This window comes from Drosophila suzukii, chromosome 2L, assembly GCF_043229965.1.
Source record: "Drosophila suzukii chromosome 2L, CBGP_Dsuzu_IsoJpt1.0, whole genome shotgun sequence".
Lineage (NCBI taxonomy): Eukaryota > Metazoa > Arthropoda > Insecta > Diptera > Drosophilidae > Drosophila > Drosophila suzukii.
Genome location: NC_092080.1, coordinates 25,788,834 through 25,815,831, shown reverse-complemented (window position 1 = coordinate 25,815,831; position 26,998 = coordinate 25,788,834). Strand labels below are relative to the sequence as shown.

The 26,998-nt window shown below is 42.8% G+C and overlaps 20 protein-coding genes and 4 pseudogenes across 20 annotated transcripts; 8 read left to right on the top strand and 16 right to left on the bottom strand.

Annotated features, from left to right (window-relative positions):
• Window positions 1–1,729: 1,729 nt before the first annotated feature.
• On the bottom strand, window positions 1,730–2,141 carry LOC139355184 (histone H3). Its single transcript, XM_070999551.1, has one exon. The coding sequence runs from the start codon at window positions 2,139–2,141 to the stop codon at window positions 1,731–1,733; it is 411 nt and encodes a 136-aa protein (XP_070855652.1). The 3' UTR covers window position 1,730.
• Window positions 2,142–2,434: 293 nt separating this feature from the next.
• On the top strand, window positions 2,435–2,747 carry LOC139355189 (histone H4-like; annotated as a pseudogene).
• Window positions 2,748–2,851: 104 nt separating this feature from the next.
• Window positions 2,852–3,599, bottom strand: LOC139352231 (histone H2A-like; annotated as a pseudogene).
• A 177-nt stretch (window positions 3,600–3,776) lies between these two features.
• Window positions 3,777–4,229, top strand: LOC139352387 (histone H2B). The gene has a single exon (XM_070994492.1). It carries the CDS (start codon window positions 3,826–3,828, stop codon window positions 4,195–4,197), a length of 372 nt encoding a protein of 123 aa, XP_070850593.1. The 5' UTR covers window positions 3,777–3,825; the 3' UTR covers window positions 4,198–4,229.
• Window positions 4,230–4,605: 376 nt separating this feature from the next.
• LOC139352230 (histone H1-like) lies at window positions 4,606–6,024 on the bottom strand. Its single transcript, XM_070994312.1, has 2 exons — window positions 6,006–6,024; window positions 4,606–5,417 (listed from the first exon to the last, which is right to left on the bottom strand). The coding sequence occupies exons 1-2, from the start codon at window positions 6,022–6,024 to the stop codon at window positions 4,681–4,683; spliced, it is 756 nt and encodes a 251-aa protein (XP_070850413.1). The 3' UTR covers window positions 4,606–4,680.
• An 834-nt stretch (window positions 6,025–6,858) lies between these two features.
• On the bottom strand, window positions 6,859–7,270 carry LOC139352386 (histone H3). The gene has a single exon (XM_070994491.1). The coding sequence runs from the start codon at window positions 7,268–7,270 to the stop codon at window positions 6,860–6,862; it is 411 nt and encodes a 136-aa protein (XP_070850592.1). The 3' UTR covers window position 6,859.
• A 293-nt stretch (window positions 7,271–7,563) lies between these two features.
• Window positions 7,564–7,875, top strand: LOC139352385 (histone H4). Its single transcript, XM_070994489.1, has one exon. It carries the CDS (start codon window positions 7,564–7,566, stop codon window positions 7,873–7,875), a length of 312 nt encoding a protein of 103 aa, XP_070850590.1.
• A 454-nt stretch (window positions 7,876–8,329) lies between these two features.
• Window positions 8,330–8,752, bottom strand: LOC139352384 (histone H2A). The gene has a single exon (XM_070994488.1). It carries the CDS (start codon window positions 8,735–8,737, stop codon window positions 8,363–8,365), a length of 375 nt encoding a protein of 124 aa, XP_070850589.1. The 5' UTR covers window positions 8,738–8,752; the 3' UTR covers window positions 8,330–8,362.
• A 372-nt stretch (window positions 8,753–9,124) lies between these two features.
• On the bottom strand, window positions 9,125–9,952 carry LOC139352383 (histone H1-like). Its single transcript, XM_070994487.1, has one exon. The coding sequence runs from the start codon at window positions 9,950–9,952 to the stop codon at window positions 9,200–9,202; it is 753 nt and encodes a 250-aa protein (XP_070850588.1). The 3' UTR covers window positions 9,125–9,199.
• A 1,461-nt stretch (window positions 9,953–11,413) lies between these two features.
• LOC139352229 (histone H3-like) lies at window positions 11,414–11,825 on the bottom strand. The gene has a single exon (XM_070994311.1). It carries the CDS (start codon window positions 11,823–11,825, stop codon window positions 11,415–11,417), a length of 411 nt encoding a protein of 136 aa, XP_070850412.1. The 3' UTR covers window position 11,414.
• Window positions 11,826–12,118: 293 nt separating this feature from the next.
• Window positions 12,119–12,430, top strand: LOC139352382 (histone H4). Its single transcript, XM_070994486.1, has one exon. The coding sequence runs from the start codon at window positions 12,119–12,121 to the stop codon at window positions 12,428–12,430; it is 312 nt and encodes a 103-aa protein (XP_070850587.1).
• Window positions 12,431–12,534: 104 nt separating this feature from the next.
• Window positions 12,535–13,407, bottom strand: LOC139352228 (histone H2A-like; annotated as a pseudogene).
• Window positions 13,408–13,447: 40 nt separating this feature from the next.
• On the top strand, window positions 13,448–13,911 carry LOC139352381 (histone H2B). Its single transcript, XM_070994485.1, has one exon. It carries the CDS (start codon window positions 13,508–13,510, stop codon window positions 13,877–13,879), a length of 372 nt encoding a protein of 123 aa, XP_070850586.1. The 5' UTR covers window positions 13,448–13,507; the 3' UTR covers window positions 13,880–13,911.
• A 376-nt stretch (window positions 13,912–14,287) lies between these two features.
• Window positions 14,288–15,115, bottom strand: LOC139352227 (histone H1-like). Its single transcript, XM_070994310.1, has one exon. The coding sequence runs from the start codon at window positions 15,113–15,115 to the stop codon at window positions 14,363–14,365; it is 753 nt and encodes a 250-aa protein (XP_070850411.1). The 3' UTR covers window positions 14,288–14,362.
• Window positions 15,116–16,571: 1,456 nt separating this feature from the next.
• Window positions 16,572–16,983, bottom strand: LOC139352380 (histone H3). Its single transcript, XM_070994484.1, has one exon. The coding sequence runs from the start codon at window positions 16,981–16,983 to the stop codon at window positions 16,573–16,575; it is 411 nt and encodes a 136-aa protein (XP_070850585.1). The 3' UTR covers window position 16,572.
• Window positions 16,984–17,279: 296 nt separating this feature from the next.
• Window positions 17,280–17,573, top strand: LOC139352226 (histone H4-like; the record flags this gene model as incomplete). Its single annotated transcript, XM_070994309.1, has 1 exon — window positions 17,280–17,573. A coding segment is annotated over one exon (294 nt), but the record flags the coding sequence as incomplete, so codon positions are not given.
• A 104-nt stretch (window positions 17,574–17,677) lies between these two features.
• Window positions 17,678–18,458, bottom strand: LOC139352225 (histone H2A-like; annotated as a pseudogene).
• A 144-nt stretch (window positions 18,459–18,602) lies between these two features.
• Window positions 18,603–19,055, top strand: LOC139352379 (histone H2B). The gene has a single exon (XM_070994483.1). It carries the CDS (start codon window positions 18,652–18,654, stop codon window positions 19,021–19,023), a length of 372 nt encoding a protein of 123 aa, XP_070850584.1. The 5' UTR covers window positions 18,603–18,651; the 3' UTR covers window positions 19,024–19,055.
• A 376-nt stretch (window positions 19,056–19,431) lies between these two features.
• On the bottom strand, window positions 19,432–20,259 carry LOC139352224 (histone H1-like). Its single transcript, XM_070994308.1, has one exon. The coding sequence runs from the start codon at window positions 20,257–20,259 to the stop codon at window positions 19,507–19,509; it is 753 nt and encodes a 250-aa protein (XP_070850409.1). The 3' UTR covers window positions 19,432–19,506.
• A 1,455-nt stretch (window positions 20,260–21,714) lies between these two features.
• LOC139352378 (histone H3) lies at window positions 21,715–22,126 on the bottom strand. Its single transcript, XM_070994482.1, has one exon. The coding sequence runs from the start codon at window positions 22,124–22,126 to the stop codon at window positions 21,716–21,718; it is 411 nt and encodes a 136-aa protein (XP_070850583.1). The 3' UTR covers window position 21,715.
• Window positions 22,127–22,419: 293 nt separating this feature from the next.
• Window positions 22,420–22,731, top strand: LOC139352377 (histone H4). Its single transcript, XM_070994481.1, has one exon. The coding sequence runs from the start codon at window positions 22,420–22,422 to the stop codon at window positions 22,729–22,731; it is 312 nt and encodes a 103-aa protein (XP_070850582.1).
• A 463-nt stretch (window positions 22,732–23,194) lies between these two features.
• LOC139352376 (histone H2A) lies at window positions 23,195–23,593 on the bottom strand. The gene has a single exon (XM_070994480.1). The coding sequence runs from the start codon at window positions 23,591–23,593 to the stop codon at window positions 23,219–23,221; it is 375 nt and encodes a 124-aa protein (XP_070850581.1). The 3' UTR covers window positions 23,195–23,218.
• A 663-nt stretch (window positions 23,594–24,256) lies between these two features.
• On the bottom strand, window positions 24,257–25,084 carry LOC139352375 (histone H1-like). Its single transcript, XM_070994479.1, has one exon. It carries the CDS (start codon window positions 25,082–25,084, stop codon window positions 24,332–24,334), a length of 753 nt encoding a protein of 250 aa, XP_070850580.1. The 3' UTR covers window positions 24,257–24,331.
• A 1,461-nt stretch (window positions 25,085–26,545) lies between these two features.
• LOC139352374 (histone H3) lies at window positions 26,546–26,957 on the bottom strand. The gene has a single exon (XM_070994478.1). It carries the CDS (start codon window positions 26,955–26,957, stop codon window positions 26,547–26,549), a length of 411 nt encoding a protein of 136 aa, XP_070850579.1. The 3' UTR covers window position 26,546.
• Between the last annotated feature and the right edge of the window lie 41 nt (window positions 26,958–26,998).

The window sequence follows — 26,998 nt, the reverse complement described above, 5'->3', positions numbered from 1 at the left end:
TTCGCCGTAGTTGTTGATATATCCATTCATATTCCATTGTATAATCTTCATAGTCATTTTAAAAGCCAGTAGTTTTTTGTTGGTAAAGGATTAGTTGATTGAGTACCTGTTTTTTGCTAACTGCTGCTAAAAGTGTCACATACTTTCTGAGTCGCTTATGTTAATGTGCTTGTTTTTGTTAAGATTTTTTGGTTGGTTAGTTTTGGTGGCTTTTAAGTTGGTTGTTAGTGTCTTGTTTTTGTCCTTAGAGAAAATACGTAGTTTCAGATCTTGGGTCCTTTCGCTTGCCATGTTGTCCTTTGAGGTGGTAGGGGGGTCGAGATCCATGCTGATAACATCAGTTGTTTGGTGAGCGGGTGAAGTTTGTGGGGGTGGTGTGGTGTTTGTAAATTGAGTTGGTGTGGAGGTGTCTGTAGAGAGGTCTTGGTATGATGTTAGTTTTCTTTGTTGATGTTCGTGTGTTGCTTGCGTGTCATTGTTTTGTTTTGTGTGCTGGGGTGTGGGTGTTATTTTTGTGGTAGTTGTTGTTTTGGGGGTCTGTTGTTTAGATAGGACAGATGCAAAGCTGTTGCTAAGATGTTGGTTGCGACGAGTGTAGTATAGTTCTAGTGCAGTTTTGTGATCCACTTTTTGTGTAGTTTTTATTGTGATCAGTTCTTTTTGTTTTATGAATGTTGGGCAGCTGCGGTCTAGTGGGCTGTGTTTTGCGTCTGTTTCGAACATGTGTTTGCAGTTAATGCAGCATTTTTCGCTGTTGCATTTCTCATTTTCTTCGGTGTGGACTTTCTCGGAGCAATTCTTGCAAAGTTCATCGGGGCTTTTACAGGTTGGAGTCGGGTGTCCAAATCGTAGGCATTTTCTGCACCTTAATGGGAGCGGGATGTATGGGCGTACGCGGATCTTTTCGTATCCAATGTTCAGGGAGTCTGGGAGAGTAAGGGTTTGGAATGTTATTATAATTAAGCCAGTTTCTGTTAAAGCTTGATCTTGTTTTTTTTAGGATTTTTCGCACTTCAGTGACTTTTTGATGTTTTAGTTCGTTTAGTATTTCGGTTTCGTCTATACTGCGTAATTCGTTGCAGTATATGACCCCCTTAGAGAAGTTCAAGGTCTTGTGTTCGGTGGCTTTTACTTCAATGTCTGCCATGTTTTTTATTCTAAGTAATTTGTTTGCTTGTAAATTGTTCTTAGTTTTAACTAATAAGTAGCCCGATCGAGTGTTTTTGCATGACTCCACTTCTCCTCCGCACGCGAAATCGATGGTTTTTTTAATTAGGAAGGGTGATACATTTTCAAAAGACTTGTTGTCGGTTCTGGTGATTACAATGTATTTTGGTTCGCCTAGGTGTTTGTTGTATATTGATGTTCTACTTATGTCAGGCGGTTTATCCATTGTTGTTGTTTTTATTGGGCTGGCGCCCGGCACGTGGATTTGTGTTTGATGTGTTTGTTGTGTTTGTTGTTTTTGATTGTTGCGAATTTTGTTTTGTGCACTTGTTTGTTTTTTTGCTGGTAAGCTAGCAAGAGCTGCTGTTTGCGATTAGCACTACGGGAGCACAGAGGTAACACGTCTTATCTCCAAGAAGTTTGAGGTGATACTGGGGACGAAAAGTTAATTTCTTTATTTTAAGGTTGAAGCCTGCAGATAAAAATTAGTATCTCATTGATTGAAATTTGTGGTCCTGAAAAGGACCGATTTGTACAAAGTATGTTAGCGCATTGGCAGCCACTTAAGCACGCTCGCCGCGAATGCGACGGGCCAACTGGATGTCTTTGGGCATGATGGTGACACGCTTGGCATGAATGGCGCACAAGTTGGTATCTTCAAAGAGGCCAACCAGATAGGCCTCGCTAGCTTCCTGCAGAGCCATCACCGCCGAGCTCTGGAATCGCAGGTCAGTCTTGAAGTCCTGAGCGATTTCACGCACCAGACGCTGGAAAGGCAGCTTGCGGATCAGGAGCTCGGTACTCTTCTGGTATCGACGGATCTCACGCAGGGCAACCGTTCCAGGGCGATACCGATGGGGCTTCTTCACGCCTCCGGTGGCTGGGGCGCTCTTGCGAGCGGCCTTAGTAGCCAGTTGTTTGCGTGGCGCCTTGCCACCAGTCGATTTCCGAGCGGTTTGCTTGGTACGGGCCATTTTCGAGTTCACTGCTGTTCACGTTCACTTCACGTTTCAAAACATAATAAACGTTAGCTGCATTTGCAACCTACTTATATAGAAAAACGAGGAGGATTGAAAAGAGAGGGAAGAAGAGGGCATCTCATTTGTCGAACAGAGAGCGGAGAGCGAAGAGCGGGACGCACATATCGTTCGGACTCGCTCGTGTTTCTGGGGTTTTAGGTATAAATAAGAGTTCGTCGAAAATAAGGAATTAGTTCTTCAGTGACTTTCGTTTCGTGCAGTGTGTTAAAAGTAGAAAATAGTGAGTTATGACTGGTCGCGGTAAAGGAGGAAAAGGCTTGGGGAAAAGGAGGCGCCAAGCGTCATCGCAAAGTGCTGCGGGATAACATTCAGGGTATCACTAAGCCAGCAATCCGCCGTTTGGCTCGTCGCGGCGGTGTAAAGCGCATCTCGGGACTCATTTACGAGGAAACACGTGACGTCCTGAAGGTGTTCTTGGAGAACGTTATCCGCGATGCCGTCACCTACACCGAACACGCCAAGAGGAAGACTGTCACAGCCATGGATGTTGTGTACGCCTTGAAGAGGCAAGGCCGCACCCTATACGGCTTCGGCGGTTAAAAAACTAGTACAGCTTGTACTTCATTCAGCAATCGGTCCTTTTCAGGACCACCATTCAAATTTTCGAAGGAGAAAAAATTCAAATAATTTTTTGATTCATTGGCCTACTGACCGGGAACTCGAAAGTTGATACTGCATATACATATTGCATTAAACCAAAATGAAATTTCAAATGGGAGGTTCAGGTTAGTGTTTTGTAGAAGCTGTACCGCTTGCAGATACAGCATTAAAGGAAATGCGTCTTTTTGGCGACGAACTTCTTAGAATATTCCAGATCTTATATCTGACCAAGTGCTATAGGACCAACGCATATACAAAACCTACTTCTGTTTCCCAATCGATATTTCAACGTATTTTCTTGTTTTAATAATATGATATACGTATTGGAAAATCTTTACTTCTTTGGTAAAAACTTGGTCGTCCTGAAAAGGACGGTTGGGTTTGTTTTTTATGTACAAGTATGTAATTGGCTCCGCATTTAAAACGTTTAAGCCTTCTTCTCGGTCTTCTTGGGCAACAGAACAGCCTGGATGTTGGGCAACACTCCACCCTGACGCCGGAGAGCAGTTTGTTCAACTCCTCGTCGTTGCGGATGGCCAGCTGCAGATGACGAGGAATAATCCTAGTCTTCTTGTTGTCACGAGCAGCATTGCCAGCCAATTCGAGAACCTCAGCGGCCAGATATTCCATCACAGCAGCCAGGTAAACTGGAGCGCCGGCCCCAACTCGCTCGGCATAGTTGCCCTTGCGGAGCAAACGGTGAATACGGCCCACTGGGAACTGAAGACCGGCACGGTTAGAGCGGGACTTTGCCTTTCCCTTCACTTTGCCACCTTTTCCACGACCAGACATTTTTCTTAACGAGTATTTCACTTAGTTCTCTTTACACACTGAAAACGAATGCTCGACGAGCCCCGGGTAGCCACATATTTATACTTTTGCGTCTGCCTGCGCGTTCATTTAGGGGTGGGTGCCTTAGACCTGAAAACATTGCTCGAAAAAAAGTATAGAGATGAACGCGCTTGGGCACCATTATGATCAGTGAGTTGTGTTTGTGAAATCATAAGTGAAGTGAATAATGCCGCCGAAAACTAGTGGAAAGGCAGCCAAGAAGGCTGGCAAAGCCCAGAAGAACATCACCAAGACCGATAAGAAGAAGAAGCGCAAGAGGAAGGAGAGCTACGCCATCTACATTTACAAGGTCCTGAAGCAGGTCCACCCTGACACCGGTATTTCGTCGAAGGCGATGAGCATCATGAACAGCTTTGTGAATGATATCTTCGAGCGCATTGCTGCAGAGGCGTCTCGTCTGGCTCACTACAACAAGCGCTCGACCATAACCAGTCGGGAGATCCAAACGGCTGTTCGCCTGCTCCTGCCCGGAGAGTTGGCCAAGCACGCCGTCAGTGAGGGAACCAAGGCTGTCACCAAGTACACCAGCTCCAAGTAATTTACTCTTGCTGCGTATGGGGAGAAAGATCCAAAACGGCCCTTTTCAGGGCCACAACACATTTTACCAAAGGAACTTCATTTTCAATATACCATTTGCCAATCAAATGCGTGATATAAGTTCAATTTGAGTTTTTTTTTTCTAAAGAACTTATTCTGGAGCTTTATAGTATAGTTATTAAATCATGGTCATCTATTGATAACGAATTTCTGCAATGCTAGTCCACGAACATTCTGTGACTTGCATTTTAAGATTCTCTGGTACAGCTGCTAAAATCAATGCAGCCACACTTATGTGAAAAAAATGCTAACGGCCTAACAAGATAATTGGACAAGTGAAATGTACTAAGTTTTAAATTGAAAGTTCCTTTCTCTTGTTCACGAACGTTGTAGCCCTGAAAAGGGCTTATTTAAACTAATTTCAGATTTCGAAATCTAAAATAGCGATTGCGAGCAGGTACCAGGTACTGTACTTTTGCACAATTTACTTCTTGGCCGCCGTAGTTTTGGCTTTCGGCTTTTTAGCAGTAGCAGGAGCAGCTGCTTTCTTCACAGCCTTTTTAGGCTTAACAGACGCCGCTGGCTTGGCCTTTGGTGCTTTCGCCGCCTTTGCCTTCGCTGCGGTCGACTTGGCCTTCGCTGCTGCTGGCTTCGCCTTTACGGTTCCAGTTTTCTTGGCATCCTTGGCCTTCGCCTTCTCGGTTTTCTTCTTCTCTGCGGTCTTTTTGGTGGCAACAGCCTTCTTAGCCTTGGCCTTCTTGTCGTCAGCTCCGGCGGCAGCTTTCTTGGCGGTGGATCCGGTCTTCTTGACGGCTACCTTCTTGCTTTTCACCTTCTTCTCAGCAGACGCAGGCTTCGGCTTCGGATCCTTCTTGGCGGAGGCCGACAGTTTAAATGAGCCAGACGCCCCCTTTCCCTTTGTTTGGATCAGCTTTCCATTTACCACGGCCGATTTCAAGTATTTCTTGATGAATGGAGCAAGCTTCTGGGCATCGCATTTATAGGTGGCAGTGATGTATTTCTTGATTGCCAAAAGCGATGAGCCGCCACGTTCCTTCAAATTCTTGATGGATGCGTCCACCATTTGTTGAGTTGGCGGATGCGATGGCGGGGCAGCAGCCTTTTTCACCTTTGGGGCAGCGGATCCAGATGCCTTTTTGGTGGCCACCTTCTTCTCAACTGGCGCTGACGGGGCAGCCACTGGGGAAGCGGCCGTTGCAACTGCAGATTCAGAAAATGGCCCGCGCGCTTATTGCCAACCTCCTTCGTTCGGATGAGAATCGAGGAGGAGAGCACTTTAACTGTGCGTCTGGCATCAGGCATTTGCTCTGCTAATGTTTGTTTGAAGTGCAGACATATTTTCTTGTTTTTAGTGCTTAAGATCCTAAAATGTAATAATCATTTTATTGTTTTACATTCTTAAATAATCTATTAAGTAGGTAATGTTTTCAAAACGTTAGTATCTGGTTTTTGCAACCTTTTATTGCCGAATCAACTTCAACATAGACATTCGTAACATGAGCAATTTTTTTAAAAACCCATTTTAAAATATGATTTCTTAGAAATATTTTGTAACTTGCTAATGAAAAAATAAATTTGAACCTTTTACTTAAATAAGTACTACAATTAAATTTACTTATCTTTAGTTTAGGTATTTTAATTCATGTTCCAAGTTGTCCCTTGGCTATGTACAAAGTTGGCTATCAGACTACTTTCGGCAATCGATTTCTGACTGTTAAAAATATAAATAATTTAAAATATTGTATTTATATGATGTTTTCTTAGATATATCATGTCTTTGCTTAAGACAATCCAGCTTTGGATGCATGTTTATAAACAGTTTTTACAAATTTTGCTAATTTGTGTTTCATATATGAATCCCATTGAGGCCGCACTCGAGTTAATATTTAAGAAAAAAATGTAAAAAGTATACTTAATAATATTTTTCTTGTTTTTTATAAAACATTATGCATTCATTAACGCATATGATTTATTTTCAGATAGCGTTTAAAAGTTTTTCGATTTTTTGTTGGTGCTTAAATGTCTAATGTTGATCGTGGTAGTCCCACAAAACCCTCTCGTTCTAAAAACATGCCAACATTAGTAATGAAATTTTTTCAAAAACGTGATAAAATTAAAAGTACAACAGTCAAATTGAATCTATTCTATTAAATAAATCTGATATTACAAAATACGATATATAATTTCTGGAATATATATACCTATTAACAGTTTATTTTGTGACCCATATATATAAATATCGTGGAGGTTGCACTTAGCATTAAAAAGACAATGTAAAAAATTTATTTTTTATTCTGTTTTTGTTTTATTAAGCAAATAGATTCATTAGCCTAGCTAATTTTTGTTTAGTTTTTGTCTGATGCTTGAAAGTCTTGACCATCCTTGCCGCATAGCAGCTCCATCACATTAAAAACCCCACCCAATCCTAATCGAACGACGAGTTCCGACTATTTATTAATTTTATCAAATCACTAAAAGTTACAAACAATTAATAATTTCACTTACGAAGGAACGGGACGAAAAGTTAATTTCTTTATTTTAAGGTTGAAGCCTGCAGATAAAAATTAGTATCTCATTGATTGAAATTTGTGGTCCTGAAAAGGACCGATTTGTACAAAGTATGTTAGCGCATTGGCAGCCACTTAAGCACGCTCGCCGCGAATGCGACGGGCCAACTGGATGTCTTTGGGCATGATGGTGACACGCTTGGCATGAATGGCGCACAAGTTGGTATCTTCAAAGAGGCCAACCAGATAGGCCTCGCTAGCTTCCTGCAGAGCCATCACCGCCGAGCTCTGGAATCGCAGGTCAGTCTTGAAGTCCTGAGCGATTTCACGCACCAGACGCTGGAAAGGCAGCTTGCGGATCAGGAGCTCGGTACTCTTCTGGTATCGACGGATCTCACGCAGGGCAACCGTTCCAGGGCGATACCGATGGGGCTTCTTCACGCCTCCGGTGGCTGGGGCGCTCTTGCGAGCGGCCTTAGTAGCCAGTTGTTTGCGTGGCGCCTTGCCACCAGTCGATTTCCGAGCGGTTTGCTTGGTACGGGCCATTTTCGAGTTCACTGCTGTTCACGTTCACTTCACGTTTCAAAACACAATAAACGTTAGCTGCATTTGCAACCTACTTATATAGCAAAACGAGGAGGATTGAAAAGAGAGGGAAGAAGAGGGCATCTCATTTGTCGAACAGAGAGCGGAGAGCGAAGAGCGGGACGCACATATCGTTCGGACTCGCTCGTGTTTCTGGGGTTTTAGGTATAAATAAGAGTTCGTCGAAAATAAGGAATTAGTTCTTCAGTGACTTTCGTTTCGTGCAGTGTGTTAACAGTAGAAAATAGTGAGTTATGACTGGTCGCGGTAAAGGAGGAAAAGGCTTGGGAAAAGGAGGCGCCAAGCGTCATCGCAAAGTGCTGCGGGATAACATTCAGGGTATCACTAAGCCAGCAATCCGCCGTTTGGCTCGTCGCGGCGGTGTAAAGCGCATCTCGGGACTCATTTACGAGGAAACACGTGGCGTCCTGAAGGTGTTCTTGGAGAACGTTATCCGCGATGCCGTCACCTACACCGAACACGCCAAGAGGAAGACTGTCACAGCCATGGATGTTGTGTACGCCTTGAAGAGGCAAGGCCGCACCCTATACGGCTTCGGCGGTTAAAAAACTAGTACAGCTTGTACTTCATTCAGCAATCGGTCCTTTTCAGGACCACCATTCAAATTTTCGAAGGAGAAAAAATTCAAATAATTTTTTGATTCATTGGCCTACTGACCGGGAACTCGAAAGTTGATACTGCATATACATATTGTATTAAACCAAAATGAAATTTCAAATGGGAGGTTCAGGTTAGTGTTTTGTAGAAGCTGTACCTCTTGCAGATACAGCATTAAAGGAAATGCGTCTTTTTGGCGACGAACTTCTTAGAATATTCCAGATCTTATATCTGACCAAGTGCTATAGGACCAACGCATATACAAAACCTACTTCTGTTTCCCAATCGATATTTCAACGTATTTTCTTGTTTTAATAATATGATATACGTATTGGAAAATCTTTACTTCTTTGGTAAAAACTTGGTCGTCCTGAAAAGGACGGTTGGGTTTGTTTTTTATGTACAAGTATGTAATTGGCTCCGCATTTAAAACGTTTAAGCCTTCTTCTCGGTCTTCTTGGGCAACAGAACAGCCTGGATGTTGGGCAACACTCCACCCTGGGCAATGGTGACGCCGGAGAGCAGTTTGTTCAACTCCTCGTCGTTGCGGATGGCCAGCTGCAGATGACGAGGAATAATCCTAGTCTTCTTGTTGTCACGAGCAGCATTGCCAGCCAATTCGAGAACCTCAGCGGCCAGATATTCCATCACAGCAGCCAGGTAAACTGGAGCGCCGGCCCCAACTCGCTCGGCATAGTTGCCCTTGCGGAGCAAACGGTGAATACGGCCCACTGGGAACTGAAGACCGGCACGGTTAGAGCGCGACTTTGCCTTTCCCTTCACTTTGCCACCTTTTCCACGACCAGACATTTTTCTTTACGAGTATTTCACTTAGTTCACTTTACACACTGAAAACGAATGCTCGACGAGCCCCGGGTAGCCACATATTTATACTTTTGCGTCTGCCTGCGCGTTCATTTAGGGGTGGGTGCCTTAGACCTGAAAACATTGCTCGAAAAAAAGTATAAAGATGAACGCGCTTGGGCACCATTATGATCAGTGAGTTGTGTTTGTGAAACATTCTGTGACTTGCATTTTAAGATTCTCTGGTACAGCTGCTAAAATCAATGCAGCCACACTTATGTGAAAAAAATGCTAACGGCCTAACAAGATAATTGGACAAGTGAAATGTACTAAGTTTTAAATTGAAAGTTCCTTTCTCTTGTTCACGAACGTTGTAGCCCTGAAAAGGGCTTATTTAAACTAATTTCAGATTTCGAAATCTAAAATAGCGATTGCGAGCAGGTACCAGGTACTGTACTTTTGCACAATTTACTTCTTGGCCGCCGTAGTTTTGGCTTTCGGCTTTTTAGCAGTAGCAGGAGCAGCTGCTTTCTTCACAGCCTTTTTAGGCTTAACAGACGCCGCTGGCTTGGCCTTTGGTGCTTTCGCCGCCTTTGCCTTCGCTGCGGTCGACTTGGCCTTCGCTGCTGCTGGCTTCGCCTTTACGGTTCCAGTTTTCTTGGCATCCTTGGCCTTCGCCTTCTCGGTTTTCTTCTTCTCTGCGGTCTTTTTGGTGGCAACAGCCTTCTTAGCCTTGGGCTTCTTGTCGTCAGCTCCGGCGGCAGCTTTCTTGGCGGTGGATCCGGTCTTCTTGACGGCTACCTTCTTGCTTTTCACCTTCTTCTCAGCAGACGCAGGCTTTGGCTTCGGATCCTTCTTGGCGGAGGCCGACAGTTTAAATGAGCCAGACGCCCCCTTTCCCTTTGTTTGGATCAGCTTTCCATTTACCACGGCCGATTTCAAGTATTTCTTGATGAATGGAGCAAGCTTCTGGGCATCGCATTTATAGGTGGCAGTGATGTATTTCTTGATTGCCAAAAGCGATGAGCCGCCACGTTCCTTCAAATTCTTGATGGATGCGTCCACCATTTGTTGAGTTGGCGGATGCGATGGCGGGGCAGCAGCCTTTTTCACCTTTGGGGCAGCGGATCCAGATGCCTTTTTGGTGGCCACCTTCTTCTCAACTGGCGCTGACGGGCCAGCCACTGGGGAAGCGGCCGTTGCAACTGCAGATTCAGACATTTTTCTTCACTAAAATACACTTTTTCGTATAGAAAATGGCCCGCGCGCTTATTGCCAACCTCCTTCGTTCGGATGAGAATCGAGGAGGAGAGCACTTTAACTGTGCGTCTGGCATCAGGCATTTGCTCTGCTAATGTTTGTTTGAAGTGCAGACATATTTTCTTGTTTTTAGTGCTTAAGATCCTAAAATGTAATAATCATTTTATTGTTTTACATTCTTAAATAATCTATTAAGTAGGTAATGTTTTCAAAACGTTAGTATCTGGTTTTTGCAACCTTTTATTGCCGAATCAACTTCAACATAGACATTCGTAACATGAGCAATTTTTTTAAAAACCCATTTTAAAATATGATTTCTTAGAAATATTTTGTAACTTGCTAATGAAAAAATAAATTTGAACCTTTTACTTAAATAAGTACTACAATTAAATTTACTTATCTTTAGTTTAGGTATTTTAATTCATGTTCCAAGTTGTCCCTTGGCTATGTACAAAGTTGGCTATCAGACTACTTTCGGCAATCGATTTCTGACTGTTAAAAATATAAATAATTTAAAATATTGTATTTATATGATGTTTTCTTAGATATATCATGTCTTTGCTTAAGACAATCCAGCTTTGGATGCATGTTTATAAACAGTTTTTACAAATTTTGCTAATTTGTGTTTCATATATGAATCCCATTGAGGCCGCACTCGAGTTAATATTTAAGAAAAAAATGTAAAAAGTATACTTAATAATATTTTTCTTGTTTTTTATAAAACATTATGCATTCATTAACGCATATGATTTATTTTCAGATAGCGTTTAAAAGTTTTTCGATTTTTTGTTGGTGCTTAAATGTCTAATGTTGATCGTGGTAGTCCCACAAAACCCTCTCGTTCTAAAAACATGCCGACATTAGTAATGAAATTTTTTCAAAAACGTGATAAAATTAAAAGTACAACAGTCAAATTGAATCTATTCTATTAAATAAATCTGATATTACAAAATACGATATATAATTTCTGGAATATATATACCTATTAACAGTTTATTTTGTGACCCATATATATAAATATCGTGGAGGTTGCACTTAGCATTAAAAAGACAATGTAAAAAATTTATTTTTTATTCTGTTTTTGTTTTATTAAGCAAATAGATTCATTAGCCTAGCTAATTTTTGTTTAGTTTTTGTCTGATGCTTGAAAGTCTTTACCATCCTTGCCGCATAGCAGCTCCATCACATTAAAAACCCCACCCAATCCTAATCGAACGACGAGTTCCGACTATTTATTAATTTTATCAAATCACTAAAAGTTACAAACAATTAATAATTTCACTTACGAAGGAACGGGACGAAAAGTTAATTTCTTTATTTTAAGGTTTAAGCCTGCAGATAAAAATTAGTATCTCATTGATTGAAATTTGTGGTCCTGAAAAGGACCGATTTGTACAAAGTATGTTAGCGCATTGGCAGCCACTTAAGCACGCTCGCCGCGAATGCGACGGGCCAACTGGATGTCTTTGGGCATGATGGTGACACGCTTGGCATGAATGGCGCACAAGTTGGTATCTTCAAAGAGGCCAACCAGATAGGCCTCGCTAGCTTCCTGCAGAGCCATCACCGCCGAGCTCTGGAATCGCAGGTCAGTCTTGAAGTCCTGAGCGATTTCACGCACCAGACGCTGGAAAGGCAGCTTGCGGATCAGGAGCTCGGTACTCTTCTGGTATCGACGGATCTCACGCAGGGCAACCGTTCCAGGGCGATACCGATGGGGCTTCTTCACGCCTCCGGTGGCTGGGGCGCTCTTGCGAGCGGCCTTAGTAGGCAGTTGTTTGCGTGGCGCCTTGCCACCAGTCGATTTCCGAGCGGTTTGCTTGGTACGGGCCATTTTCGAGTTCACTGCTGTTCACGTTCACTTCACGTTTCAAAACACAATAAACGTTAGCTGCATTTGCAACCTACTTATATAGCAAAACGAGGAGGATTGAAAAGAGAGGGAAGAAGAGGGCATCTCATTTGTCGAACAGAGAGCGGAGAGCGAAGAGCGGGACGCACATATCGTTCGGACTCGCTCGTGTTTCTGGGGTTTTAGGTATAAATAAGAGTTCGTCGAAAATAAGGAATTAGTTCTTCAGTGACTTTCGTTTCGTGCAGTGTGTTAACAGTAGAAAATAGTGAGTTATGACTGGTCGCGGTAAAGGAGGAAAAGGCTTGGGAAAAGGAGGCGCCAAGCGTCATCGCAAAGTGCTGCGGGATAACATTCAGGGTATCACTAAGCCAGCAATCCGCCGTTTGGCTCGTCGCGGCGGTGTAAAGCGCATCTCGGGACTCATTTACGAGGAAACACGTGGCGTCCTGAAGGTGTTCTTGGAGAACGTTATCCGCGATGCCGTCACCTACACCGAACACGCCAAGAGGAAGACTGTCACAGCCATGGATGTTGTGTACGCCTTGAAGAGGCAAGGCCGCACCCTATACGGCTTCGGCGGTTAAAAAACTAGTACAGCTTGTACTTCATTCAGCAATCGGTCCTTTTCAGGACCACCATTCAAATTTTCGAAGGAGAAAAAATTCAAATAATTTTTTGATTCATTGGCCTACTGACCGGGAACTCGAAAGTTGATACTGCATATACATATTGCATTAAACCAAAATGAAATTTCAAATGGGAGGTTCAGGTTAGTGTTTTGTAGAAGCTGTACCGCTTGCAGATACAGCATTAAAGGAAATGCGTCTTTTTGGCGACGAACTTCTTAGAATATTCCAGATCTTATATCTGACCAAGTGCTATAGGACCAACGCATATACAAAACCTACTTCTGTTTCCCAATCGATATTTCAACGTATTTTCTTGTTTTAATAATATGATATACGTATTGGAAAATCTTTACTTCTTTGGTAAAAACTTGGTCGTCCTGAAAAGGACGGTTGGGTTTGTTTTTTATGTACAAGTATGTAATTGGCTCCGCATTTAAAACGTTTAAGCCTTCTTCTCGGTCTTCTTGGGCAACAGAACAGCCTGGATGTTGGGCAACACTCCACCCTGACGCCGGAGAGCAGTTTGTTCAACTCCTCGTCGTTGCGGATGGCCAGCTGCAGATGACGAGGAATAATCCTAGTCTTCTTGTTGTCACGAGCAGCATTGCCAGCCAATTCGAGAACCTCAGCGGCCAGATATTCCATCACAGCAGCCAGGTAAACTGGAGCGCCGGCCCCAACTCGCTCGGCATAGTTGCCCTTGCGGAGCAAACGGTGAATACGGCCCACTGGGAACTGAAGACCGGCACGGTTAGAGCGGGACTTTGCCTTTCCCTTCACTTTGCCACCTTTTCCACGACCAGACATTTTTCTTTACGAGTATTTCACTAGTTCACTTTACACACTGAAAACGAATGCTCGACGAGCCCCGGGTAGCCACATATTTATACTTTTGCGTCTGCCTGCGCGTTCATTTAGGGGTGGGTGCCTTAGACCTGAAAACATTGCTCGAAAAAAAGTATAAAGATGAACGCGCTTGGGCACCATTATGATCAGTGAGTTGTGTTTGTGAAATCATAAGTGAAGTGAATAATGCCGCCGAAAACTAGTGGAAAGGCAGCCAAGAAGGCTGGCAAAGCCCAGAAGAACATCACCAAGACCGATAAGAAGAAGAAGCGCAAGAGGAAGGAGAGCTACGCCATCTACATTTACAAGGTCCTGAAGCAGGTCCACCCTGACACCGGTATTTCGTCGAAGGCGATGAGCATCATGAACAGCTTTGTGAATGATATCTTCGAGCGCATTGCTGCAGAGGCGTCTCGTCTGGCTCACTACAACAAGCGCTCGACCATAACCAGTCGGGAGATCCAAACGGCTGTTCGCCTGCTCCTGCCCGGAGAGTTGGCCAAGCACGCCGTCAGTGAGGGAACCAAGGCTGTCACCAAGTACACCAGCTCCAAGTAATTTACTCTTGCTGCGTATGGGGAGAAAGATCCAAAACGGCCCTTTTCAGGGCCACAACACATTTTACCAAAGGAACTTCATTTTCAATATACCATTTGCCAATCAAATTCGTGATATAAGTTCAATTTGAGTTTTTTTTTTCTAAAGAACTTATTCTGGAGCTTTATAGTATAGTTATTAAATCATGGTCATCTATTGATAACGAATTTCTGCAATGCTAGTCCACGAACATTCTGTGACTTGCATTTTAAGATTCTCTGGTACAGCTGCTAAAATCAATGCAGCCACACTTATGTGAAAAAAATGCTAACGGCCTAACAAGATAATTGGACAAGTGAAATGTACTAAGTTTTAAATTGAAAGTTCCTTTCTCTTGTTCACGAACGTTGTAGCCCTGAAAAGGGCTTATTTAAACTAATTTCAGATTTCGAAATCTAAAATAGCGATTGCGAGCAGGTACCAGGTACTGTACTTTTGCACAATTTACTTCTTGGCCGCCGTAGTTTTGGCTTTCGGCTTTTTAGCAGTAGCAGGAGCAGCTGCTTTCTTCACAGCCTTTTTAGGCTTAACAGACGCCGCTGGCTTGGCCTTTGGTGCTTTTGCCGCCTTTGCCTTCGCTGCGGTCGACTTGGCCTTCGCTGCTGCTGGCTTCGCCTTTACGGTTCCAGTTTTCTTGACATCCTTGGCCTTCGCCTTCTCGGTTTTCTTCTTCTCTGCGGTCTTTTTGGTGGCAACAGCCTTCTTAGCCTTGGGCTTCTTGTCGTCAGCTCCGGCGGCAGCTTTCTTGGCGGTGGATCCGGTCTTCTTGACGGCTACCTTCTTGCTTTTCACCTTCTTCTCAGCAGACGCAGGCTTCGGCTTCGGATCCTTCTTGGCGGAGGCCGACAGTTTAAATGAGCCAGACGCCCCCTTTCCCTTTGTTTGGATCAGCTTTCCATTTACCACGGCCGATTTCAAGTATTTCTTGATGAATGGAGCAAGCTTCTGGGCATCGCATTTATAGGTGGCAGTGATGTATTTCTTGATTGCCAAAAGCGATGAGCCGCCACGTTCCTTCAAATTCTTGATGGATGCGTCCACCATTTGTTGAGTTGGCGGATGCGATGGCGGGGCAGCAGCCTTTTTCACCTTTGGGGCAGCGGATCCAGATGCCTTTTTGGTGGCCACCTTCTTCTCAACTGGCGCTGACGGGCCAGCCACTGGGGAAGCGGCCGTTGCAACTGCAGATTCAGACATTTTTCTTCACTAAAATACACTTTTTCGTATAGAAAATGGCCCGCGCGCTTATTGCCAACCTCCTTCGTTCGGATGAGAATCGAGGAGGAGAGCACTTTAACTGTGCGTCTGGCATCAGGCATTTGCTCTGCTAATGTTTGTTTGAAGTGCAGACATATTTTCTTGTTTTTAGTGCTTAAGATCCTAAAATGTAATAATCATTTTATTGTTTTACATTCTTAAATAATCTATTAAGTAGGTAATGTTTTCAAAACGTTAGTATCTGGTTTTTGCAACCTTTTATTGCCGAATCAACTTCAACATAGACATTCGTAACATGAGCAATTTTTTTAAAAACCCATTTTAAAATATGATTTCTTAGAAATATTTTGTAACTTGCTAATGAAAAAATAAATTTGAACCTTTTACTTAAATAAGTACTACAATTAAATTTACTTATCTTTAGTTTAGGTATTTTAATTCATGTTCCAAGTTGTCCCTTGGCTATGTACAAAGTTGGCTATCAGACTACTTTCGGCAATCGATTTCTGACTGTTAAAAATATAAATAATTTAAAATATTGTATTTATATGATGTTTTCTTAGATATATCATGTCTTTGCTTAAGACAATCCAGCTTTGGATGCATGTTTATAAACAGTTTTTACAAATTTTGCTAATTTGTGTTTCATATATGAATCCCATTGAGGCCGCACTCGAGTTAATATTTAAGAAAAAAATGTAAAAAGTATACTTAATAATATTTTTCTTGTTTTTTATAAAACATTATGCATTCATTAACGCATATGATTTATTTTCAGATAGCGTTTAAAAGTTTTTCGATTTTTTGTTGGTGCTTAAATGTCTAATGTTGATCGTGGTAGTCCCACAAAACCCTCTCGTTCTAAAAACATGCCGACATTAGTAATGAAATTTTTTCAAAAACGTGATAAAATTAAAAGTACAACAGTCAAATTGAATCTATTCTATTAAATAAATCTGATATTACAAAATACGATATATAATTTCTGGAATATATATACCTATTAACAGTTTATTTTGTGACCCATATATATAAATATCGTGGAGGTTGCACTTAGCATTAAAAAGACAATGTAAAAAATTTATTTTTTATTCTGTTTTTGTTTTATTAAGCAAATAGATTCATTAGCCTAGCTAATTTTTGTTTAGTTTTTGTCTGATGCTTGAAAGTCTTGACCATCCTTGCCGCATAGCAGCTCCATCACATTAAAAACCCCACCCAATCCTAATCGAACGACGAGTTCCGACTATTTATTAATTTTATCAAATCACTAAAAGTTACAAACAATTAATAATTTCACTTACGAAGGAACGGGACGAAAAGTTAATTTTTTTAAGGTTGAAGCCTGCAGATAAAAATTAGTATCTCATTGATTGAAATTTGTGGTCCTGAAAAGGACCGATTTGTACAAAGTATGTTAGCGCATTGGCAGCCACTTAAGCACGCTCGCCGCGAATGCGACGGGCCAACTGGATGTCTTTGGGCATGATGGTGACACGCTTGGCATGAATGGCGCACAAGTTGGTATCTTCAAAGAGGCCAACCAGATAGGCCTCGCTAGCTTCCTGCAGAGCCATCACCGCCGAGCTCTGGAATCGCAGGTCAGTCTTGAAGTCCTGAGCGATTTCACGCACCAGACGCTGGAAAGGCAGCTTGCGGATCAGGAGCTCGGTACTCTTCTGGTATCGACGGATCTCACGCAGGGCAACCGTTCCAGGGCGATACCGATGGGGCTTCTTCACGCCTCCGGTGGCTGGGGCGCTCTTGCGAGCGGCCTTAGTAGCCAGTTGTTTGCGTGGCGCCTTGCCACCAGTCGATTTCCGAGCGGTTTGCTTGGTACGGGCCATTTTCGAGTTCACTGCTGTTCACGTTCACTTCACGTTTCAAAACACAATAAACGTTAGCTGCATTTGCAACCTACTTATATAGCAAAACGAGGAGGATTGAAAAGAGAGGGAAGAAGAGGGCATCTCATTTGTCGAACAGAGAGCGGAGAGCGAAGAGCGGGACGCACATATCGTTCGGACTCGCTCGTGTTTCTGGGGTTTTAGGTATAAATAAGAGTTCGTCGAAAATAAGGAATTAGTTCTTCAGTGACTTTCGTTTCGTGCAGTGTGTTAACAGTAGAAAATAGTGAGTTACGACTGGTCGCGGCTTGGGAAAAGGAGGCGCCAAGCGTCATCGCAAAGTGCTGCGGGATAACATTCAGGGTATCACTAAGCCAGCAATCCGCCGTTTGGCTCGTCGCGGCGGTGTAAAGCGCATCTCGGGACTCATTTACGAGGAAACACGTGGCGTCCTGAAGGTGTTCTTGGAGAACGTTATCCGCGATGCCGTCACCTACACCGAACACGCCAAGAGGAAGACTGTCACAGCCATGGATGTTGTGTACGCCTTGAAGAGGCAAGGCCGCACCCTATACGGCTTCGGCGGTTAAAAAACTAGTACAGCTTGTACTTCATTCAGCAATCGGTCCTTTTCAGGACCACCATTCAAATTTTCGAAGGAGAAAAAATTCAAATAATTTTTTGATTCATTGGCCTACTGACCGGGAACTCGAAAGTTGATACTGCATATACATATTGCATTAAACCAAAATGAAATTTCAAATGGGAGGTTCAGGTTAGTGTTTTGTAGAAGCTGTACCGCTTGCAGATACAGCATTAAAGGAAATGCGTCTTTTTGGCGACGAACTTCTTAGAATATTCCAGATCTTATATCTGACCAAGTGCTATAGGACCAACGCATATACAAAACCTACTTCTGTTTCCCAATCGATATTTCAACGTATTTTCTTGTTTTAATAATATGATATACGTATTGGAAAATCTTTACTTCTTTGGTAAAAACTTGGTCGTCCTGAAAAGGACGGTTGGGTTTGTTTTTTATGTACAAGTATGTAATTGGCTCCGCATTTAAAACGTTTAAGCCTTCTTCTCGGTCTTCTTGGGCAACAGAACAGCCTGGATGTTGGGCAACACTCCACCCTGACGCCGGAGAGCAGTTTGTTCAACTCCTCGTCGTTGCGGATGGCCAGCTGCAGATGACGAGGAATAATCCTAGTCTTCTTGTTGTCACGAGCAGCATTGCCAGCCAATTCGAGAACCTCAGCGGCCAGATATTCCATCACAGCAGCCAGGTAAACTGGAGCGCCGGCCCCAACTCGCTCGGCATAGTTGCCCTTGCGGAGCAAACGGTGAATACGGCCCACTGGGAACTGAAGACCGGCACGGTTAGAGCGGGACTTTGCCTTTCCCTTCACTTTGCCACCTTTTCCACGACCAGACATTTTTCTTTACGAGTATTTCACTAGTTCACTTTACACACTGAAAACGAATGCTCGACGAGCCTCGGGTAGCCACATATTTATACTTTTGCGTCTGCCTGCGCGTTCATTTAGGGGTGGGGTGCCTTAGACCTGAAAACATTGCTCGAAAAAAAGTATAAAGATGAACGCGCTTGGGCACCATTATGATCAGTGAGTTGTGTTTGTGAAATCATAAGTGAAGTGAATAATGCCGCCGAAAACTAGTGGAAAGGCAGCCAAGAAGGCTGGCAAAGCCCAGAAGAACATCACCAAGACCGATAAGAAGAAGAAGCGCAAGAGGAAGGAGAGCTACGCCATCTACATTTACAAGGTCCTGAAGCAGGTCCACCCTGACACCGGTATTTCGTCGAAGGCGATGAGCATCATGAACAGCTTTGTGAATGATATCTTCGAGCGCATTGCTGCAGAGGCGTCTCGTCTGGCTCACTACAACAAGCGCTCGACCATAACCAGTCGGGAGATCCAAACGGCTGTTCGCCTGCTCCTGCCCGGAGAGTTGGCCAAGCACGCCGTCAGTGAGGGAACCAAGGCTGTCACCAAGTACACCAGCTCCAAGTAATTTACTCTTGCTGCGTATGGGGAGAAAGATCCAAAACGGCCCTTTTCAGGGCCACAACACATTTTACCAAAGGAACTTCATTTTCAATATACCATTTACCAATCAAATTCGTGATATAAGTTCAATTTGAGTTTTTTTTTTCTAAAGAACTTATTCTGGAGCTTTATAGTATCGTTATTAAATCATGGTCATCTATTGATAACGAATTTCTGCAATGCTAGTCCACGAACATTCTGTGACTTGCATTTTAAGATTCTCTGGTACAGCTGCTAAAATCAATGCAGCCACACTTATGTGAAAAAAATGCTAACGGCCTAACAAGATAATTGGACAAGTGAAATGTACTTAGTTTTAAATTGAAAGTTCCTTTCTCTTGTTCACGAACGTTGTAGCCCTGAAAAGGGCTTATTTAAACTAATTTCAGATTTCGAAATCTAAAATAGCGATTGCGAGCAGGTACCAGGTACTGTACTTTTGCACAATTTACTTCTTGGCCGCCGTAGTTTTGGCTTTCGGCTTTTTAGCAGTAGCAGGAGCAGCTGCTTTCTTCACAGCCTTTTTAGGCTTAACAGACGCTGCTGGCTTGGCCTTTGGTGCTTTCGCCGCCTTTGCCTTCGCTGCGGTCGACTTGGCCTTCGCTGCTGCTGGCTTCGCCTTTACGGTTCCAGTTTTCTTGACATCCTTGGCCTTCGCCTTCTCGGTTTTCTTCTTCTCTGCGGTCTTTTTGGTGGCAACAGCCTTCTTAGCCTTGGGCTTCTTGTCGTCAGCTCCGGCGGCAGCTTTCTTGGCGGTGGATCCGGACTTCTTGACGGCTACCTTCTTGCTTTTCACCTTCTTCTCAGCAGACGCAGGCTTCGGCTTCGGATCCTTCTTGGCGGAGGCCGACAGTTTAAATGAGCCAGACGCCCCCTTTCCCTTTGTTTGGATCAGCTTTCCATTTACCACGGCCGATTTCAAGTATTTCTTGATGAATGGAGCAAGCTTCTGGGCATCGCATTTATAGGTGGCAGTGATGTATTTCTTGATTGCCAAAAGCGATGAGCCGCCACGTTCCTTCAAATTCTTGATGGATGCGTCCACCATTTGTTGAGTTGGCGGATGCGATGGCGGGGCAGCAGCCTTTTTCACCTTTGGGGCAGCGGATCCAGATGCCTTTTTGGTGGCCACCTTCTTCTCAACTGGCGCTGACGGGGCAGCCACTGGGGAAGCGGCCGTTGCAACTGCAGATTCAGACATTTTTCTTCACTAAAATACACTTTTTCGTATAGAAAATGGCCCGCGCGCTTATTGCCAACCTCCTTCGTTCGGATGAGAATCGAGGAGGAGAGCACTTTAACTGTGCGTCTGGCATCAGGCATTTGCTCTGCTAATGTTTGTTTGAAGTGCAGACATATTTTCTTGTTTTTAGTGCTTAAGATCCTAAAATGTAATAATCATTTTATTGTTTTACATTCTTAAATAATCTATTAAGTAGGTAATGTTTTCAAAACGTTAGTATCTGGTTTTTGCAACCTTTTATTGCCGAATCAACTTCAACATAGACATTCGTAACATGAGCAATTTTTTTAAAAACCCATTTTAAAATATGATTTCTTAGAAATATTTTGTAACTTGCTAATGAAAAAATAAATTTGAACCTTTTACTTAAATAAGTACTACAATTAAATTTACTTATCTTTAGTTTAGGTATTTTAATTCATGTTCCAAGTTGTCCCTTGGCTATGTACAAAGTTGGCTATCAGACTACTTTCGGCAATCGATTTCTGACTGTTAAAAATATAAATAATTTAAAATATTGTATTTATATGATGTTTTCTTAGATATATCGTGTCTTTGCTTAAGACAATCCAGCTTTGGATGCATGTTTATAAGCAGTTTTTACAAATTTTGCTAATTTGTGTTTCATATATGAATCCCATTGAGGCCGCACTCGAGTTAATATTTAAGAAAAAAATGTAAAAAGTATACTTAATAATATTTTTCTTGTTTTTTATAAAACATTATGCATTCATTAACGCATATGATTTATTTTCAGATAGCGTTTAAAAGTTTTTCGATTTTTTGTTGGTGCTTAAATGTCTAATGTTGATCGTGGTAGTCCCACAAAACCCTCTCGTTCTAAAAACATGCCGACATTAGTAATGAAATTTTTTCAAAAACGTGATAAAATTAAAAGTACAACAGTCAAATTGAATCTATTCTATTAAATAAATCTGATATTACAAAATACGATATATAATTTCTGGAATATATATACCTATTAACATTTTATTTTGTGACCCATATATATAAATATCGTGGAGGTTGCACTTAGCATTAAAAAGACAATGTAAAAAATTTATTTTTTATTCTGTTTTTGTTTTATTAAGCAAATAGATTCATTAGCCTAGCTAATTTTTGTTTAGTTTTTGTCTGATGCTTGAAAGTCTTGACCATCCTTGCCGCATAGCAGCTCCATCACATTAAAAACCCCACCCAATCCTAATCGAATGACGAGTTCCGACTATTTATTAATTTTATCAAATCACTAAAAGTTACAAACAATTAATAATTTCACTTACGAAGGAACGGGACGAAAAGTTAATTTCTTTATTTTGAAGCCTGCAGATAAAAATTAGTATCTCATTGATTGAAATTTGTGGTCCTGAAAAGGACCGATTTGTACAAAGTATGTTAGCGCATTGGCAGCCACTTAAGCACGCTCGCCGCGAATGCGACGGGCCAACTGGATGTCTTTGGGCATGATGGTGACACGCTTGGCATGAATGGCGCACAAGTTGGTATCTTCAAAGAGGCCAACCAGATAGGCCTCGCTAGCTTCCTGCAGAGCCATCACCGCCGAGCTCTGGAATCGCAGGTCAGTCTTGAAGTCCTGAGCGATTTCACGCACCAGACGCTGGAAAGGCAGCTTGCGGATCAGGAGCTCGGTACTCTTCTGGTATCGACGGATCTCACGCAGGGCAACCGTTCCAGGGCGATACCGATGGGGCTTCTTCACGCCTCCGGTGGCTGGGGCGCTCTTGCGAGCGGCCTTAGTAGCCAGTTGTTTGCGTGGCGCCTTGCCACCAGTCGATTTCCGAGCGGTTTGCTTGGTACGGGCCATTTTCGAGTTCACTGCTGTTCACGTTCACTTCACGTTTCAAAACACAATAAACGTTAGCTGCATTTGCAACCTACTTATATAGCAAAACGAGGAGGATTGAAAAGAGAGGGAAGAAGAGGGCATCTCATTTGTCGAACAGAGAGCGGAGAGCGAAGAGCGGGACGCACATATCGTTCGGACTCGCTCGTGTTTCTGGGGTTTTAGGTATAAATAAGAGTTCGTCGAAAATAAGGAATTAGTTCTTCAGTGACTTTCGTTTCGTGCAGTGTGTTAACAGTAGAAAATAGTGAGTTATGACTGGTCGCGGTAAAGGAGGAAAAGGCTTGGGAAAAGGAGGCGCCAAGCGTCATCGCAAAGTGCTGCGGGATAACATTCAGGGTATCACTAAGCCAGCAATCCGCCGTTTGGCTCGTCGCGGCGGTGTAAAGCGCATCTCGGGACTCATTTACGAGGAAACACGTGGCGTCCTGAAGGTGTTCTTGGAGAACGTTATCCGCGATGCCGTCACCTACACCGAACACGCCAAGAGGAAGACTGTCACAGCCATGGATGTTGTGTACGCCTTGAAGAGGCAAGGCCGCACCCTATACGGCTTCGGCGGTTAAAAAACTAGTACAGCTTGTACTTCATTCAGCAATCGGTCCTTTTCAGGACCACCATTCAAATTTTCGAAGGAGAAAAAATTCAAATAATTTTTTGATTCATTGGCCTACTGACCGGGAACTCGAAAGTTGATACTGCATATACATATTGCATTAAACCAAAATGAAATTTCAAATGGGAGGTTCAGGTTAGTGTTTTGTAGAAGCTGTACCGCTTGCAGATACAGCATTAAAGGAAATGCGTCTTTTTGGCGACGAACTTCTTAGAATATTCCAGATCTTATATCTGACCAAGTGCTATAGGACCAACGCATATACAAAACCTACTTCTGTTTCCCAATCGATATTTCAACGTATTTTCTTGTTTTAATAATATGATATACGTATTGGAAAATCTTTACTTCTTTGGTAAAAACTTGGTCGTCCTGAAAAGGACGGTTGGGTTTGTTTTTTATGTACAAGTATGTAATTGGCTCCGCATTTAAAACGTTTAAGCCTTCTTCTCGGTCTTCTTGGGCAGCAGAACAGCCTGGATGTTGGGCAACACTCCACCCTGGGCAATGGTGACGCCGGAGAGCAGTTTGTTCAACTCCTCGTCGTTGCGGATGGCCAGCTGCAGATGACGAGGAATAATCCTAGTCTTCTTGTTGTCACGAGCAGCATTGCCAGCCAATTCGAGAACCTCAGCGGCCAGATATTCCATCACAGCAGCCAGGTAAACTGGAGCGCCGGCCCCAACTCGCTCGGCATAGTTGCCCTTGCGGAGCAAACGGTGAATACGGCCCACTGGGAACTGAAGACCGGCACGGTTAGAGCGGGACTTTGCCTTTCCCTTCACTTTGCCACCTTTTCCACGACCAGACATTTTTCTTTACGAGTATTTCACTTAGTTCACTTTACACACTGAAAACGAATGCTCGACGAGCCCCGGGTAGCCACATATTTATACTTTTGCGTCTGCCTGCCAGAGTCGTCTCGTCTGGCTCACTACAACAAGCGCTCGACCATAACCAGTCGGGAGATCCAAACGGCTGTTCGCCTGCTCCTGCCCGGAGAGTTGGCCAAGCACGCCGTCAGTGAGGGAACCAAGGCTGTCACCAAGTACACCAGCTCCAAGTAATTTACTCTTGCTGCGTATGGGGAGAAAGATCCAAAACGGCCCTTTTCAGGGCCACAACACATTTTACCAAAGGAACTTCATTTTCAATATACCATTTGCCAATCAAATTCGTGATATAAGTTCAATTTGAGTTTTTTTTTTCTAAAGAACTTATTCTGGATCTTTATAGTATAGTTATTAAATCATGGTCATCTATTGATAACGAATTTCTGCAATGCTAGTCCACGAACATTCTGTGACTTGCATTTTAAGATTCTCTGGTACAGCTGCTAAAATCAATGCAGCCACACTTATGTGAAAAAAATGCTAACGGCCTAACAAGATAATTGGACAAGTGAAATGTACTAAGTTTTAAATTGAAAGTTCCTTTCTCTTGTTCACGAACGTTGTAGCCCTGAAAAGGGCTTATTTAAACTAATTTCAGATTTCGAAATCTAAAATAGCGATTGCGAGCAGGTACCAGGTACTGTACTTTTGCACAATTTACTTCTTGGCCGCCGTAGTTTTGGCTTTCGGCTTTTTAGCAGTAGCAGGAGCAGCTGCTTTCTTCACAGCCTTTTTAGGCTTAACAGACGCCGCTGGCTTGGCCTTTGGTGCTTTCGCCGCCTTTGCCTTCGCTGCGGTCGACTTGGCCTTCGCTGCTGCTGGCTTCGCCTTTACGGTTCCAGTTTTCTTGACATCCTTGGCCTTCGCCTTCTCGGTTTTCTTCTTCTCTGCGGTCTTTTTGGTGGCAACAGCCTTCTTAGCCTTGGGCTTCTTGTCGTCAGCTCCGGCGGCAGCTTTCTTGGCGGTGGATCCGGTCTTCTTGACGGCTACCTTCTTGCTTTTCACCTTCTTCTCAGCAGACGCAGGCTTCGGCTTCGGATCCTTCTTGGCGGAGGCCGACAGTTTAAATGAGCCAGACGCCCCCTTTCCCTTTGTTTGGATCAGCTTTCCATTTACCACGGCCGATTTCAAGTATTTCTTGATGAATGGAGCAAGCTTCTGGGCATCGCATTTATAGGTGGCAGTGATGTATTTCTTGATTGCCAAAAGCGATGAGCCGCCACGTTCCTTCAAATTCTTGATGGATGCGTCCACCATTTGTTGAGTTGGCGGATGCGATGGCGGGGCAGCAGCCTTTTTCACCTTTGGGGCAGCGGATCCAGATGCCTTTTTGGTGGCCACCTTCTTCTCAACTGGCGCTGACGGGGCAGCCACTGGGGAAGCGGCCGTTGCAACTGCAGATTCAGACATTTTTCTTCACTAAAATACACTTTTTCGTATAGAAAATGGCCCGCGCGCTTATTGCCAACCTCCTTCGTTCGGATGAGAATCGAGGAGGAGAGCACTTTAACTGTGCGTCTGGCATCAGGCATTTGCTCTGCTAATGTTTGTTTGAAGTGCAGACATATTTTCTTGTTTTTAGTGCTTAAGATCCTAAAATGTAATAATCATTTTATTGTTTTACATTCTTAAATAATCTATTAAGTAGGTAATGTTTTCAAAACGTTAGTATCTGGTTTTTGCAACCTTTTATTGCCGAATCAACTTCAACATAGACATTCGTAACATGAGCAATTTTTTTAAAAACCCATTTTAAAATATGATTTCTTAGAAATATTTTGTAACTTGCTAATGAAAAAATAAATTTGAACCTTTTACTTAAATAAGTACTACAATTAAATTTACTTATCTTTAGTTTAGGTATTTTAATTCATGTTCCAAGTTGTCCCTTGGCTATGTACAAAGTTGGCTATCAGACTACTTTCGGCAATCGATTTCTGACTGTTAAAAATATAAATAATTTAAAATATTGTATTTATATGATGTTTTCTTAGATATATCATGTCTTTGCTTAAGACAATCCAGCTTTGGATGCATGTTTATAAACAGTTTTTACAAATTTTGCTAATTTGTGTTTCATATATGAATCCCATTGAGGCCGCACTGGAGTTAATATTTAAGAAAAAAATGTAAAAAGTATACTTAATAATATTTTTCTTGTTTTTTATAAAACATTATGCATTCATTAACGCATATGATTTATTTTCAGATAGCGTTTAAAAGTTTTTCGATTTTTTGTTGGTGCTTAAATGTCTAATGTTGATCGTGGTAGTCCCACAAAACCCTCTCGTTCTAAAAACATGCCGACATTAGTAATGAAATTTTTTCAAAAACGTGATAAAATTAAAAGTACAACAGTCAAATTGAATCTATTCTATTAAATAAATCTGATATTACAAAATACGATATATAATTTCTGGAATATATATACCTATTAACAGTTTATTTTGTGACCCATATATATAAATATCGTGGAGGTTGCACTTAGCATTAAAAAGACAATGTAAAAAATTTATTTTTTATTCTGTTTTTGTTTTATTAAGCAAATAGATTCATTAGCCTAGCTAATTTTTGTTTAGTTTTTGTCTGATGCTTGAAAGTCTTGACCATCCTTGCCGCATAGCAGCTCCATCACATTAAAAACCCCACCCAATCCTAATCGAACGACGAGTTCCGACTATTTATTAATTTTATCAAATCACTAAAAGTTACAAACAATTAATAATTTCACTTACGAAGGAACGGGACGAAAAGTTAATTTCTTTATTTTAAGGTTGAAGCCTGCAGATAAAAATTAGTATCTCATTGATTGAAATTTGTGGTCCTGAAAAGGACCGATTTGTACAAAGTATGTTAGCGCATTGGCAGCCACTTAAGCACGCTCGCCGCGAATGCGACGGGCCAACTGGATGTCTTTGGGCATGATGGTGACACGCTTGGCATGAATGGCGCACAAGTTGGTATCTTCAAAGAGGCCAACCAGATAGGCCTCGCTAGCTTCCTGCAGAGCCATCACCGCCGAGCTCTGGAATCGCAGGTCAGTCTTGAAGTCCTGAGCGATTTCACGCACCAGACGCTGGAAAGGCAGCTTGCGGATCAGGAGCTCGGTACTCTTCTGGTATCGACGGATCTCACGCAGGGCAACCGTTCCAGGGCGATACCGATGGGGCTTCTTCACGCCTCCGGTGGCTGGGGCGCTCTTGCGAGCGGCCTTAGTAGCCAGTTGTTTGCGTGGCGCCTTGCCACCAGTCGATTTCCGAGCGGTTTGCTTGGTACGGGCCATTTTCGAGTTCACTGCTGTTCACGTTCACTTCACGTTTCAAA

Coding starts and splice junctions, on each gene's coding strand:
- LOC139352375 (XM_070994479.1), bottom strand. CDS start 25,084: ATGTCTGAATCTGCAGTTGCAACGGCCGCTTCCCCAGTGGCTGCCCCG.
- LOC139352224 (XM_070994308.1), bottom strand. CDS start 20,259: ATGTCTGAATCTGCAGTTGCAACGGCCGCTTCCCCAGTGGCTGCCCCG.
- LOC139352387 (XM_070994492.1), top strand. CDS start 3,826: ATGCCGCCGAAAACTAGTGGAAAGGCAGCCAAGAAGGCTGGCAAAGCC.
- LOC139352383 (XM_070994487.1), bottom strand. CDS start 9,952: ATGTCTGAATCTGCAGTTGCAACGGCCGCTTCCCCAGTGGCTGGCCCG.
- LOC139352227 (XM_070994310.1), bottom strand. CDS start 15,115: ATGTCTGAATCTGCAGTTGCAACGGCCGCTTCCCCAGTGGCTGGCCCG.
- LOC139352385 (XM_070994489.1), top strand. CDS start 7,564: ATGACTGGTCGCGGTAAAGGAGGAAAAGGCTTGGGAAAAGGAGGCGCC.
- LOC139352378 (XM_070994482.1), bottom strand. CDS start 22,126: ATGGCCCGTACCAAGCAAACCGCTCGGAAATCGACTGGTGGCAAGGCG.
- LOC139352382 (XM_070994486.1), top strand. CDS start 12,119: ATGACTGGTCGCGGTAAAGGAGGAAAAGGCTTGGGAAAAGGAGGCGCC.
- LOC139352381 (XM_070994485.1), top strand. CDS start 13,508: ATGCCGCCGAAAACTAGTGGAAAGGCAGCCAAGAAGGCTGGCAAAGCC.
- LOC139352380 (XM_070994484.1), bottom strand. CDS start 16,983: ATGGCCCGTACCAAGCAAACCGCTCGGAAATCGACTGGTGGCAAGGCG.
- LOC139352379 (XM_070994483.1), top strand. CDS start 18,652: ATGCCGCCGAAAACTAGTGGAAAGGCAGCCAAGAAGGCTGGCAAAGCC.
- LOC139352229 (XM_070994311.1), bottom strand. CDS start 11,825: ATGGCCCGTACCAAGCAAACCGCTCGGAAATCGACTGGTGGCAAGGCG.
- LOC139355184 (XM_070999551.1), bottom strand. CDS start 2,141: ATGGCCCGTACCAAGCAAACCGCTCGGAAATCGACTGGTGGCAAGGCG.
- LOC139352386 (XM_070994491.1), bottom strand. CDS start 7,270: ATGGCCCGTACCAAGCAAACCGCTCGGAAATCGACTGGTGGCAAGGCG.
- LOC139352384 (XM_070994488.1), bottom strand. CDS start 8,737: ATGTCTGGTCGTGGAAAAGGTGGCAAAGTGAAGGGAAAGGCAAAGTCG.
- LOC139352374 (XM_070994478.1), bottom strand. CDS start 26,957: ATGGCCCGTACCAAGCAAACCGCTCGGAAATCGACTGGTGGCAAGGCG.
- LOC139352377 (XM_070994481.1), top strand. CDS start 22,420: ATGACTGGTCGCGGTAAAGGAGGAAAAGGCTTGGGAAAAGGAGGCGCC.
- LOC139352376 (XM_070994480.1), bottom strand. CDS start 23,593: ATGTCTGGTCGTGGAAAAGGTGGCAAAGTGAAGGGAAAGGCAAAGTCC.